General features: G+C 37.5%; 1 protein-coding gene across 1 annotated transcript in view; it reads right to left on the bottom strand.

The window, feature by feature from the left end:
- Positions 1 to 1,855: 1,855 nt before the first annotated feature.
- LOC107038795 (platelet endothelial cell adhesion molecule) overlaps positions 1,856 to 15,816 on the bottom strand; it is a 68,114-nt gene continuing 54,153 nt past the window's right edge. Inside the window, exons 5-6 of the mRNA XM_015258078.1 lie at positions 8,650 to 8,887; positions 1,856 to 3,198 (exon numbers count right to left, since the gene is read on the bottom strand). Coding sequence (XP_015113564.1) covers positions 3,113 to 3,198; positions 8,650 to 8,887 — 324 coding nt within the window. The 3' untranslated portion in view covers positions 1,856 to 3,112. The remainder of the gene's footprint in view (positions 3,199 to 8,649; positions 8,888 to 15,816) is intronic.

The raw sequence follows: 15,816 nt of genomic DNA on the forward strand, positions 1-15,816 counted from the left end.
AAAGAGACAGGTCGAAGAGAAATTCAAGTTATCACGGGGGGAGGAAAAGACCTCTCTTTATGCCCCTTCGATATCTGGTACCGCCCCGTAGTCTTCAACAACGCAAATTCGTGCAAATAGTCTAAGGGAAACATGGAGGGGAGCGGGCGTTGAGCGGTTCCAATTTGAAGGAAAAAGTTCCGTTTTTACATTTACGTCTTTGACAAATTAACCAAACACATGCTGAACCATTATCAAATTTTCTGATTCACTGGAAAAATTGACGATACGTGGGTTGAATTCTCGTTTCAGGTATTTGCGCACAGAAAAAAAAAGTTTCTTGTTCTCAGAACCAAGTTACTAGTTTTAAGAAACTCAGGGTTCCAGATGGAATTGTACAGAGCATGAGAAACTAGTAACTCAATTTACGAAGGACTCTGTAAAGTTAAAGGAGCAAGGCCATAGAAGACCGTGCAGTCATTTGGCGCCATGTTTTCGATTTTTTATGAATTTTTATTATTTTAGTACCTCATTAAATATGACCCCGTGTAAAATTTCAGCCCTCTAACTCGGTTATTGTCCGAGCATTTTGATTATTTTTGCTGAAAACAAACTTTTTTCCTCTGAGTCGATAAGCCGTTTGGTTTTTCAGTGGAATTATTAATCTTCCATTCATCGTTACAGACTCAGGTAAACAAAATTTAGTTTATATTTAATGGAACTCAACAGTTTTTGACTGCTTACGAAACTTCTCCATTCAATTATGCTATATTGATTATTGTAATTGGAATTCTAATAAAACGAAGCAACTCAAGTATTACATAAGCAAATTTCTCGGTAATTTCATCTCTTCCGGCAATCTGCAACGAACTTAGAGGTCTAAAGGTCTTCACATTGTTAGAAAATTACTCTTGAAATTTCAAACAAAAAGAGACATGTCGGAGAGAAATTCAAACTATTACGGAGAGAGGAAAAGGCCGCTTTTTATTCTCCGTTCGGGTTCATCTTCAGTTAATTTTTTGATAATTTCTCGGAAATGAAACAAGAATTGAGAATCCCAGACTTCTAAATATTTATCTGAATAGCCAAGAATGCTATGCGACTATAATTTTTATCTGAAATCATGGTTTGGGATGCGAAAACTATTGTTATTCCTTACATGAGCTGTACAGGAACCGCTTCCCCTATATAATATCAATGTTTAAGATTTTATTTTTGTTCTTTTCTCTCCCCGAGTCCAACGTTAGTCAGAATACCTGAAGTCTTCTCCCCCCTTCACTATGCTTATGTAATCCTTGGTTGGCACCAATTAAATCCTTCAGTTTGTACAATTGAATGACTAATCCCATTCTGATGAGAATGTTTGGCAAGCAAGTGAGCAATTCTATCGGTCCAGACATATACAATTTTCCCTTGTCCAACTTAAACTCAACATGGGAGGATGCTAGTATCCACTTCCCGTCACTGTTCAACACAAGAACTTGTACTTTTTCAAAATTTAGCTCTCAATGGAACAAGCAGATGAATTCCGTCTATGTCCGGCAAGGAACAGCTTCTGATTATCGCAGAGAGAAAAAAGTTTTGATTTTCATGAACATGTCACTGATTTCCAGAAATCTATCACCAATTATTGGTGATACTAGACATACACTGTTGGAAACAAAATTAAACTTCATGAACGGTTGACTACTAATTTTCAGAACAGTGACACTCAATGCGATTTAGGGGAAAAAATCATGAAATTTCAGGTTTCATAGGAAATTCAGTACAATTCCGGAATTTTAAACAGCATAAAGACGAGAATTCCTTAAGTTATTTGAATTTTCAATCTAAAATAAATATTCAGTACCAAATTACATTGAATCTTCAGTGAAATTTGAAATTTCATGATTTTCTTCCCCCTACATCGATTTCAATGTACCGGAAAATTTCAGTGTACCGGAAATTTTAGACCAAAATTTTTAATAGTGCACTGTTGGAATTTCGTCGACATTTTGGTAGTAATTGTTAAGTGGACGGACTCGAATTCGATTTAAGGAAGGGAGGGAGGGAATCATAACACATGGTTTAAGTTCACTGAGAGAAAAACGAACAAGTTCTCAAAAATATCTAGTTTGGGACAACAAAATCATTAGTTGAAAATTACAAAAAAAAAAAATTGTTTGATCCGAATTTAAAAGTTTTAAATATGAATAATTGCTCTGCTGTCAACAAAAACTGAATATTTGGCTCAAGTGGCAGATCATTCATACCAAACGGTGTCTTTTCACGATAAAAATAACTTTGAATATTCATTCGTAGAAAATTTAAAGATTCGTAACTCGAATTTTTAAATTTTCAGGCGGAATTTTCTAGTGGTGCACTGAGTAGGATAACCTTGAGAATGATTGATTTTTATCACTGAAATTTGATGATGGAGTCCGAAAAATTAAAGATGAATCCTGGAAAATCAGTGACAAAAATTAGTGCCAGTGAAAAATTGGTGACACAATCACAGAATTCCGGGATTTCGTAATCGTTGAATTCCTAATCATTGAGGACTGATTTATGAAGATTAGTGATATATCCTCAATAGTCCGGAATGGATCCCGGAAAATTACTAACATGTCCCTGAAAATAAAAACTTTTTTTCTCTGTGCGGCATCTCACCGCTCGAATTCCGAACGGATTACTTCTGACATTCCGTTTTAACAATTACCATAATGAAAACATCCTTCATTCCACAATAGAGCATTAATGAATTTGAAAGAATGAGGAATGCAATTTTACCGTAACAGAGGAAGATTACAAAATATCTCATTTTTTTCTGTAAAATTCTTATACCTGGCATTAGGCTTTGATTCAATCATCAAATCTATAAAAAAAAGGACATGAATCGATGCTGATTAGAAAGTATTCGGACAATTCATCATTTTTATTCATATATCTTAAACGTTTGCTTAATCTTCCACATGATTATCTGACAACGATAAAATCACATAATTTACAGCAATCGGGACTCACAGCATTGCATTTCTATACAGAAATTGTCGTCTCATCCCTAGTCTTTTCCGTATTTCAGGTTTTGATTTATGACTCAGTTTCATTCTTTCTCATGCCCTAATACTTCCGAGTAATCGTAGATATTCCATGCTTATCTTAAAAAAGGATAAATTGCACGAATTGAGACTAGCACCAGGATACACGTACTGTAGATGGTCTTGCTGCTGTCTGACGTAACTGTAACAAAAGGGAAAAACCCCAAGGTATTTATAAAATGCTCAATTATGCTCGGGTAATGTGATTCACTAAATGTCAACAAAAAAAAGGTAAAAAATTCGTCAAATTGATTCCATGTAGAATCTTAACGTCTTCAATTCAATATTAACCCCAGATTGGTCATCATATCAGAAAAATACCGCAACGCGTCATTTTTCTTCAAGTGTCGATCACTCATTCAATGAGCACGGCGCCACCCATTTTCGTTTATTTGGTAGTATCCATTCGCACGCTCCACGGTAAATTTTACAGTGGATCCACGGTAAATTTTACGGTGGATCCACGGTAGATTCTCACTCACATCTTGTCTGACATCTTTGCTATGAACTCTGGTTTTGAAGTCTGGTTTCAGAGTTGAAAACCAGAGGTGTGACAACATTGTCCAGTGGGGTCTAGGAGTCTCCCCTGGTTGGAAAATCATCCTTAGAATCATCTGCACTATATTTCGGCACCCACTCCTGCACTCGGACCCCATTAGACAAATATGAATATTGTTGAGAAAACGTTCACATAAAATGTAAAAAACCATTTATTTCATCTTTTATTTGCGTTTAGTCAACTATTTCTCAACTATTTATTTCATTTTTTATTTGCGTTAATCTAGACTGATATTCGTATTAACGAATTAATATTTTGAGAAAATTATTTACTAGTCTACTATCTGCATATCACTTATCAATTGATTCGATGTGTCTAGTTTATTGTCTAGATTTAATTCGAGAAGTAAAAGTTGAGGGTCCACGATCTCCCATATATCTACGATAGAAATTAGCTTAAATCCACGGGAAAACGTCCCGTATATCCACGGTCAAAGTTACCGTGGAGCGTGTGAATAGACACTGCCCTTTTTTTTTTCAATTTAGCGTGTTTCTCGACGCTTAAAAATTCTGACATTTAGTGTTCCTAGTTCAAACCTTTTATTAAGCGTTGGCGTTGTCCATTTTTTTCTCGGGAAATTTGTTTAGCTAAAAAAAGTAAAGAAACGTCGAACGGACAGAAAAACGGCGCTGGGAACGTTCATTTTCCACAATGGGTAAATGGGGACAATATGAGAAGAAGTACAATAAAAGTTGGGAAAAAGAATCTCAATTTAAAGGTAATTATCCCAGAGTTTATTATTGGGAAATTATTGAAGGACAGAGTTCAGCAACCGTTCATAATTTCATGACTCAATGACTCTGCATTACTTGACGTCTTATATTTCAGGATGGTTAACGCGCAATCCAGATCAAAATGCAATCACCAAAGAAGCCTACTGTAAAATCTGTGAAACCGGCCTGCGGGCTCACAGGAGTGGTCTTACAAAACATGTTGAGACTAGCCTACACGTGAGGAATGCATCAAAAGCCAAAAATCAAAACAAAATATCAACTTTTAGAGTCACCGTTGTTGGCATGGAGACTAAAAGGGCAAAGTTGAAATTAGCAGCGCACGTTGCCACCCACAGTGCTGTGAGGTCTATAGACCATTTGGGAGAAATTTTGATGACACTTGGCGGTGGAAGTACATTGCAACACGTTCGTATCCACCGAACTAAGTGTTCACAGTTGATTACCCGAGTGATCTTTCCTGTCATACTGAAGGAGCTCGTGATGGACGTTGGTGATACATCATATTCGCTTATCCTCGACGAGTCTACGGATATTTCTGTAAACAAGCATATGGCTGCGTGCATTCGGTATTTCAGTCCAAAGGTTAAAAATATTGTTACATCATTTCTGGGGATCATATCACTCGATGGAGCAGCTGCAGAGGTCTTGTACGATCAGCTCACGTCATTCGTGGAGACTATTAATTTACCAATCCAGAATTTGATAGACATAGGCACCGATGGAGCGAATTGCATGTGTTGCATTAATGACTCACTTTTCACACTTTTGCGGGACAGAGTACCATTACCTAATTTAGTTTTAGTTAAATGTATGTGTCATTCTCTACCTTTGTGTAGCTCAAAGGCTTCTATTGTGCTGCCCAGTGCTCTCGAGTATTTGGTGAGAGAGTCTTGCAATTAGTTTGCCATGAGTCCGAAAAGACGTGCAACTTTTTTCAATTTAATCAATGATAACAACAAAATGATGCTTAATCTGATTCAACTTTGTGTTACCCGGTGGCTAGCATGGGGACATGCAGTCAACCGTCTGCTAAGTCAATGACTCGAGTTGAAAACTCATTTTAAAATGATTAGCACTCGTGGCAAAGAGAAGTGTTACACTTCTGCGCAGTTATCACTCATGTATGAAGATCCTGCAAATCATTTGTATTTGTTATTCTTAAAATCGATTCTCCATGATGTCAATGAGACTAATGTCCTCTTTCAGAGTACTCAACAAGACATAAATAAGGTTTACGAAGCTTTATGGACACTGATTTTATCAGTTGCCTGCTGTATTATGAAGCCATTGACTTTTCCGATGATAATGGAGAGTTTTTCAAAGCTCTTTTGATAGTAGAAAAAATCGTCGGAAAAGTCTCTACAAAATTAAAATTTTCAAAGAACGAAACCGGACCAATTATTGGCGAAATCACTCACAATACAATTTTGTGTTAATCATTCATTCCAGATTAACTCAAAAAATGGTTTCAAACAAATTCAGTATCATCTAAGCATGAATATTTATTAATCCCCTAAAAAACGGGAATACGCCCTTATAGTCTCGTAAAAAAATTCTCAATTCTCTGTGAGTAAACCAAAAAAAAGTTAGATAAAAATGAGTCAAACTCATCTGAAATTTGGAGATTTTGTACTCTCTCAGGAAGTGATTATACAATCTTTTGGCCCAAACTTGGATAATCTTCGAATTTCCTCTAGACAGACCAAAAAAATTGTCTCAAAAAGTTAGGCTCAAATAACTCAGAATCATCTGAAACGTGGAGATTTCATATCCCCTGGGAAAGTGTTTATACGACCTTTTCACACAAATTTTCGGGAAAACCAAAAAAAAATGTTTATACGACCTTTTGGCACAACTCGTGCGAATTCTCCTTAGAAAGAAAAATATTTCAAAAAATGCAAGTTTAGAATCGTAGTTTCTAGAATCTAGTAAAAAGAGACATGGAATTTATCGGAAGAATTTCAGATCCAAGAAAAAAATGGATGAAAATAAGAATAATACGGATCATTTCTAGAATTTTTTCTATAAAAACAATTCGATATGATGGTTGAGTTTATCATTCTTCGAAGGATAAATTTAACCATGATGAATTGATCAATTTCATGATTTTTTTTTTCTCTGTGAAGTCTTAAAAATAACGATTTTGTGAAAATTGTACGATTTTTTCTAGAAAAATAATAGGTATGAATTATTTCTACCACAACCAATAGATTTTTATAAAACTTACGTCTAATTGAATTTGAATACGAAGTTGTTTCACTCGTTTCTGAGGTATTTAGATAAAACATTTGAAATTCCCTTTTTTTCTCATAAAACCAAAAAAAAGAGAATTGGCCGGGCGGAGAATTCGTTCGACCAATTGGTCGGGAAGTTATTCGTTCGTAGAAATGAGTTGTGTCACACCTACTTCTACCAAATTTACCAGTCGCACCCTAATCGGAAGCAAGAGCGACCAGCCTCTAATTTTCAACTTTCCGACCCAAAGGGTGGAACTTATCAACTTTTCAATCTAAAGAGAGGAAGTTATTATAATTGCCCCGAAAATCAAATGTCAAATTTCCATGATTTGTTAACGATTCATTACCTCTACACTGTTGGAAATTTTTTGGATTTTCATGGAAGATATTATAGTAAATCGCATGGGAATAACATTGAATCGGATTTAGGGAAAAAGTGGTTATGAAATTTCAAGTTATAAGTAGAATTCACGGAAATTCATGAACTTTCAGTGGGAGTGAGATGGAAATTTCATAACTTAATTGAATTTTCAGTGGAACCTGAATATTAAAAAACAAAATGATATGAGTTTTTAATTTCTCTCAGAATGTTCCTGATTTATTCTAAATTTTCACAGATAAATTGAACTGAAAAATCAAGTATTTTATTGATTTCCAGATCATTTGAACAGAAAATCAAAGGAATATGTGATTTTTTAATTACAAGATTCCCTGAAATTTCATTGGAACTTGAACACGACAAAAATTTCCGGAATTTGGTCTGGAAAATTCAGAGGAAAACTGTTAACAGTGATGATTTTAAATTATTAGGAGTGATGCCGCGAGATGCAAGAGACATGAGACTAGACGAGACAAACGAGACGAGAGACATGGCAAGACGAGACGACAAGAGTTGTTCGAGACAATGACAGAAACGAGACGAGACGAGAAAAGCCGGTGGAGAACGAGAGATACGAGAGGCGAGAAGAGAGTCGAGAGAGCCTCCTCCTCTGCCCCTCTATGTATTTTCTTTCCGTGCAAATTGGATTATAGAGATAAGGCGAGAGGAGACGAGACGAGACGAGAGAAGAAATTGCTCTCGTATTTTAATACGAGACGAGATGAAAGAATGGTTTCCTGACAACGAGACGAGACGAGAGGATGCAATTTCTCGTCTCGTCTCGTCTCGCGGCATCACTGATTTTTAGAGAATGATTAAACTGAAATTTACAGCTTTCACCTATTCCTTCATGGAAGCATTTGCAACAACGAGATTTTCCGAAATTTCATTCAAAATGTGACAATAAAATTTTCCGGATTAAATTAAATGTCACGATAGAAATTTCAGCAGTCAGATAACGATTTTTCGTAGTGGGAGAGGTTAACACCTTCGGGTATCACATGAGATTTCTCCATCTAATCTTGACGTGAACGGTTGAGATCAGCGATCTGGGTAAGTTGGGGTACAGAGAGGGGTTGAAGATAAGGAGGTATGGGATAGAATAGAATAGTGCTGTCGTATAGCTAAGTGGGTGCTTCCAACCCACTGGAAGTTTCAAGCCGTAAGAGGAGTCGATAAGTGACGCGTCACCCGTCGAGATTCTCTAGTTAGAGCATATCATGGGACTTTCATCTAGGGTACGATTAGCGCGGAGTGGTTTATACGAGAATAGAGCCTCTTCAATAATGAAATGCACACAAATTTTTGATAACGAGGAGGTATGAATGTTCAAGTGCGGAAGGTAACACTTTTGGTAATTTCTAACAGTGCATGCTGAGCGAAATCGTCTCAGCCGTTTTCTCGATATATTCGGATGGAACTGTCAAGATGTGCGTTTTCTTTTCTAACAGAAAAGTGGGAATTGGTAGGGAATATCTCTTTCTTGTTTAATCCTCCCTACCCACCATCCTTCAACTTTGGGAACGAGCTTTTCCTTCAAATCGTTTAGTGAGTTGTGTCGCGTCGCTTGTGGATGTATGGGTCTCTGAACAAGGCTCTGATAATTCACGACCTCTCTTGACGATTTTGGGGGGATAAATGATGCGATCGGAATCTACTATTGCTTATGATTATCGCAACTTACTTTGTGCAGGTACGGGTTCCCTTAGTCCAATTGTCACCTTTATCTGACTCTCAGCCGTGTAGATACCAGGTATTTGAGCTGTGCAGTGGAGGTTCAATTGGTTATGTGAGTAATGGAAAGGGAGGAGATCGATGCTCAATTCACCCCATTGTAATAGAGATTCTTCCAGGTAAAGTGAGTTACTATCCGTCTTATACTCAGATCTATGCATAAGTTGCCTTGCATTGATGGGACCAATCTGAAACAAAATGATAAGAAAATTTAGATTTATTTCAGGGAGAGTCTTCAATTTGTCAACAATTGATCTCTCCATTTCGGAATATTCTCCAATAATGAAAGAATGCGTTATTCGAACAAAACAATTAATATCATCGAGGAATACATAATTCTTTCCAATATCCAAGGATAGATAAAGTGGTATTTAACAAAATGGCCTTATATTATTGATGACTTGAGCGTTTATGACGAATTTTTTGATTATTTTTTGATTTTTTAGATTTTTTAATTTTGGGTGGAAATGCTCAGAAATGTCATGAAACGTGAAAAAATTATGTTTTTAAAAAAATTTCTGTATGTGTGTAGGTATGTCTCTGCACATGTGTGTTCATATGGCCCGAACTGTAACTCAAAGAATTATTGAGACAAGCTTGTTGAAATTTTGGCTGCTAATTGGTATTACTGAGACTCAAATTGGTGCTAAATTTCAGCTCGATCGGTTGACCGGTTACTGAGATATAGCGATTCTTCGAAAATCGTTTTTGCCGATATCTCCTGAATCATTCCACCGATTCGATTTTTTTTTCAAGATACTCGTTATGATGATATCTATTTAAGTGGACTGAAAAAATATCATCACATCCTGAGCAATGTAGTCTTATTCTCGTTTCTTCATTTTTTCGCTGAAATTGCTCGTTTGCGCGCTAACTTAAGGATAATCGGGCGAGCTGGGAGGGTTGGAAAAAAAGCAGCCATTTTTTTCTTTTTTTCACGTATTCTTTAAATGATGGAAAAGACGTGTGCAAAGTTTCAGACTGCTGGGGAGCATGGTTAATTTATTATGAACTTTTGAAAAAGTGGCCATTTAACCCGTGATCTTATGGAAATCACAAAAAAAACTGCAAAACCCAAGGAAAAAATACAGCCAAAGTCATGAAACTTGAGACACATTTAGAACATGTGATCAATGATTTTTTGAGTGAAAAAGATTGTCGCCTAGGAGCATTGTTTACTAATAATAGCGAAAAAAGTACTGAAAAACGAAATTTCATCCGTTTTTTTTAATAATAAAATTTGATGCAACAACCCAATTATCCATAGAGATTCTTGTTTTCATTTCTTTTGGTGTTGTTTTCTCAACTTAATTCCTTCAATTTTCAGAATTTTTAACATTTTCCATTTCAAGAATTTCGAGTAGAAAAAAATCAGAAGTATTATTTTTGAAATAACTAAACAACCGCTATTACGATTTCTTTTTCAATTTACTCAGATATACTCTACACAAAGATGCGTCGATTGCATGAAAAACAATTCAAATCGCATCATTTCTTCAGAAAACAGTCAAATTTGTAGAAAAAACATCATTTTTGACATTTTTTCACGTTTTTTGCAAATAACGGAAGAACCGCTGAGTCGATCGTCTTCAAAAACTAATTAGTTCTAAGTTACATGAAGATGCGTCGATTGAAAAAAAAAAATTTCACATTGCACTGTTCCTTGAAGAGAAATCGTAGCTCAAAATTTTTTGCGTCACATACATTCACACACACACATACACACACACACACACAGATGGACATGTGTTCGAAATCATTGTAGAAAGATTCGAGGAGTCATGAAACGTGGAAATTTCATTGAATTTTCAACTTTTGATTTTCGGATCATTACAATAACTTCCTCCCTTCGGGTCGGGACGTTAAAAAAAAACTACCGATGATGTTGCCACTTTTTCGCATGGATTAATATTTTTTCATTTATTAAAAAAAACAATCTGAAAACAATTCAATTCGTGGAATAGATACAAATAAATTTGATTAGCTCCAAAAATAAATTTTAACCGGAGATACACCCTAATATTTTCTTGTTCAGCGATTGGTTTTCTGCAGGAAAACAATAGAAACCCCTCCGACTCACCTCCTACATGTCCTCCTCGCCCGATTATCCGTAAAAAATAATCTAGATAGAAACTTCAAACTTAGTATGATTTTAGGTCTTATGGTAACAAAGTTTGAGATTCTCGATGAACGCAATCCGACCAGCAGTTTCGGAGATATTCAACTTTGTGTGTGAAACTCACTCGGACCAATGAAAACTATTGGTCCGATTTCAATTTTTTCTTCAAAATGTGCGTTTTTGTCCTTCTTACCAAGAGAAAAATCTGTTTCTTGTCTTGCCTCTTGCGCTCTTGCAGCATCACTACTTTTTATATGTACGGAAAAATAGTATAGGGAACTCTTGAGAAAAATTATCATTGATATGAAAACCATGACCTGTATGTAAAGGAGTCAGGAGTGAACACAGTTGGCTGGCAGTTTTTAGTACGCAATAACCCTCGTTGGGGTGGAAAATCTAAATTTCGCTTACTGCAATATTCTACTTATACAAAGGCCTGCTCACACGTACATATACGTCAAGTACGCCAGCATTATGAAAAAGTGTATAACGATTCTGTCATCAGGATGAGTCACTGAAATTGCATTTTTCTTCTCACAGGATTTGCCTGGGTTAAACCTATTATATGGTTCTATAAAGTTGGGTGATATTAAATTGGTGATTTGTCCGGATATTTCAATACTATGGAAAACAATGACCTTTCCGAATGCCGTGATCTCTACAGTATCACTGCTTGTTCAAGATATTTTGAATCTTGAAACATGAGGGGATCCAAATATTCCGTCGTTCTTTATTTTTACAAACTCAGCATAGAATGTTCTATGGAATGTTCTAGAAAGTTCAAGAACGGTGCAGAACGATACAGAATCCTCTGGAAAGTTCCCGAATTGTCTGGAAAACTCTACAATTTTTCGATGCACCATGTTCTAGAAGACTCTGAAATGCTTTAGAAATCGTTAGGAATTTCGCGACTAATTCAGAAGCTAACGCTTCTGAATTAGTTAATTATTAATCATGGAAGGTTCTAAAAAGTTATAAAAAGCTCCAGACTGATTCAACAGTTTTTTGCGATGTAATTTTTACATTACAGGTTAAAACTATCATTCCCTTCACAACAGACAGTGATACCGTTGTAATCAGTGATAATGGCTGAAACGTTTAGCTTTGGCACGAGCCTCTCTCCACTCCTCATACCCCATTCCAAACTGCTTGCAGGGAGTTTACAGCGCAAGCCCAAGTTCGGGATATCCCCTCTCCCCCCTGCCCGAAGTGGGACGATAGGACAAATTTCAGAGGCCATTAGATGAATATAGAACGCATAAGTGATATTCTATTTCCCATTGTCGTTTTTCATGTAATTCATGTATTCCACCGCAGTCCTAATAGTTTCTTTCATCAGATATTTCTCATTCATTTGAGTATATACATCAAAGAGACTTTCTTAGGCTATTCACAATAAGTCGGTTCTGTATTTACCTGCGCCTCCCAACAAAGCGGTGTTTGAATTTCATTCTTAGTTTTTTCCATCAGCGCAATTCAATATGGAAATCCAGTGTTTTATAGTGGTCTTTTGTAAGAACCTTATGACTTCTCTTCTACCTTCGCTTTGCTGTTTTCTTGTGAGGCATAAAGCACTTCTGTCAATTAATTCCTTTCTTTATTCTTATTGAAGCTTATTGATATACATCGGTATACGTTGCTGTATTTTCTTACAATATTGTAAAACTTCCCATTATCGTCTTGACTTCTTTATTGAAACTTTCACAGCTCACTTCCGGCTTAATGTAATAAAGAACTTCATGTTCGTCTATTCAGTAAGAAAAATCATTACTAGTTGAAAAAAATCACTATTCATCTTGCTCTTCGTTCCCAATATAGGATTGGAAAAGTAGTGGAAATCGAGTTTGCCCACGATTACTTGACTTGTTTGGTAATTTTTCCAGTTTTTTCTCCGTGCAGAATGTTGAATCCAAGAATCCTTCCACATGACCAGATCTCATTATCCAGTGACAATGACGCGTAATCTATACTAAATGGGACGGCACATTTAAGCTTACTATTTCGTCGAGCTAGACGAGGCACTAGAGCTTAAATGTTACCACACATTTCCTCTGTCAAAGATTTGCCTCAGTGAAGTGCACATACCACATTCAGATAGAGTATGAAGGTTAACCCATTGCGGAACGTCACGGTATCCCACTTTCCGTCTTTTTGTAGTGGTATGCATGCACCGCCGTGCTCCTTTTATGGCGCACTAATACTCAGACGGCCCCCCCACTTCTCTCACATTGATACTTCTCGTGAGCTCCGTGTCGCAAAAGGTTGAAGTGACTCGAAGTAAAGTTGAGAATTATATCGCCTCTGAGACGACATTCATGAGTGGAGAGAAATGACTTCTTCCCCTTTGGAATCGAATTCAATCGGATGAAACAGCGGGTTACGTTGATGGATTTCAGATGAAGTATTTCTCTTGTGATTGTGGAATATAGAAGACGGAGTCATGCAATTTGGACAGAGAAGTAGTCTGCTAAAGTAGGATGAGTACTGAAACAGTGGAGGTGGAGGTTTATCACCGATAGCGTCTTCATGAGAAAACAATGGTTTCATCCGCATCCATGGCCCTCCATTAACCGATCAGGACACTCGTACTCTCGTCTATTGACTTTGTCTTTATAAGTAAGTTTCACCGTAGTCTCCATAATGGAATTCTGGCTTGGGTTTCGATGAACTTTCTAAGCTATATTCAGTTGTTGCCAGGATCACTTCCAATCCCGTACAATGTACTCACTACTTCGCACCCATTTTGTGGTTACCAAGGGGGTTGCATCCTCCTTGCATCCATCTTCCTCCGCAATCTATTTATACCAGAGTTATATCTACTGAGTAAGATGCAAGTTCACTCCATGAACGTGTTTCATGTACCAGCAGGATAGCTGAGATGAAGCAAATAGATAGTAGCCAATGGGAGAACGGTTAATCAGAAGTTTCTAGCGCTACCCCTATGTTTCCGTTGCTATTTATTATCGGTAAACGTATTCAGCCGGGATCGAACATGATCTCAATCATAATGTCATAAAAATAATGATGCGTAAAGCTTGTTAGNGGGGGGGGGGGCATAATGCTAATGGCCATTAATTCAGAGGATTGAATGTGTCCTGTTGATGGTTATGGCAGGGGAAATGACAGGTGAAGTGGTGCATGTACCGCTCATCTAAGGAATGATGATAATTTTCGCATCCCAAAACTACGATTTCGGATAAAAATTGTAGGCGTAATTAGACAATATAACAACTTCAATTTTTCAGATTTACTGATAGACAAATATTAAATTGATATGTTAACCTTGAAGTATTTCGACGTATATTGAGTCGGAAACTGATTGCTATAAACGAATTTAACCCCTTTGAGGTATCACACTTAGTACCATGGATGCTCATTCGGGGACCTCAGATTTCCACTCCATTCGAAATTTGAATGTCTCACCCTACAAATTATGAGTTTTTTAGATCCCAATGATACTCGTTTTGGCGGGAGACGTGTGATGATATTTATGTCGCGCCGTGCAATAAGTCGAGTTTATCACACGCTGCGCTTCGCGCAGCCTACTCAAAACTCGACTTCTGCACGACTGGACATAAAATATTATAGAGCACTCGGTAATAAATTTCGTCTTCAGCGAATGTGTGTACAGACCTCGCCTTCAGCTCGGCCTGTAAACTACACATTCGTTGAAAACGAAATTTGTGCCCTTGTACTCTAATGTACTATTAGAGGTCGCGCGGAAACGTTGAAAAAAAATCACACAGAAATAAATTCTTATATCGCATTGACAATGATTTTACCCCCATAATTGTGATCTTTCACAAAAAATGTAGACGCATACCAATTTTTTATGTTCAAATATTGATTCTCAATAGTCGTCGATGCATTTTGGACTGCTAATTATTCTAAAACCACGATTTTTGAAGATCAATGGTCACGATTATTGCTCCACTTGTCATTAGTTTCTTCTATCGCGGAGAGAATTTATTCTTCAAATTTCCCGCCAAGAGGGGCTATTGGTAATTCATTTGAATGAGCTTCCAATCGACAAAATCTGCCAGGTGGCGCGTCATGAGAGATGCCATATTTGGATTAAATGAATAAAAATAGGCCGTACATCCCCTTTTTTTTAAATAAAGGGATTCATTCCCTTACGTTAATCGATAACACAATTCTAAAAGCTATGTCGGGCTAGACTAGGGATCAATCGCCAGGTGAGAGGACTGATGCCCTCGGGATCCTGTCGGCTTAATTGTTGGAGATAGGGTAACGGAATGACCTATCGTCGCCGAGATATCCGGACCAGGGAGAGAAGGCCCTAATAAGATTCCGAGTGCGTCGAATGCGGACAGGTCGAAAGGATCTCTCCGGAGTATATTGTGTTGTTGGCTTGAAATATGGCCAGGGACAGAGGCCGTAGCCCAACGTTGCCAGGTGCATAACTGATGGTAGCGGACGTAGAGTAATGCTCCTGCACTCCCCAAATGGAAAAAGGAGTTATTTCAGAACTCGAAGTGACGATTTTGTTGTTTCCGGTATTATCCAGCCTCGGCGGAACGATTCGGAAGCGTATGGGCCTGTGGGCCTGCAGTAATGTAATCTTCCTATCGGCCCGACCATACGCCAACATATTAGTACTACCCGGAGACGGTGGCTCGCGATGACCAAAGCAGTTACTGATCGTTGAGAGTGTGGGTGGTTGAAAGGTGGGTAACGTGGTTCGACTTTGGTCTGCCTCTCAACGTCCTAGGCTCTGAGGGCTCCCGGCTGATTCGCAAATAACTCTGAAACTCTCCCGAGTCGAAATACTCGGGAGGAGAAAGAATGCTGGATGGGTCGAGAGATCCTCTAGAACGGAAGTGAATTAAATTGACTAGCATAATTAGGCCGCAAGGCCTAATACACAGCTTGAAAAGGCTTGTGAGGATGTAATGGAAATACTCCTGGTGGACCTCGCCCACTCTACCGTGCCATGCTGAGGTTAGCTGGGTAATTCATTGTTCAGCCGCGAAAGTC

Source organism: Diachasma alloeum, unplaced genomic scaffold (genome assembly GCF_001412515.2).
Source record: "Diachasma alloeum isolate Michigan unplaced genomic scaffold, Dall2.0 Dall_scaffold_00178, whole genome shotgun sequence".
NCBI lineage: Eukaryota > Metazoa > Arthropoda > Insecta > Hymenoptera > Braconidae > Diachasma > Diachasma alloeum.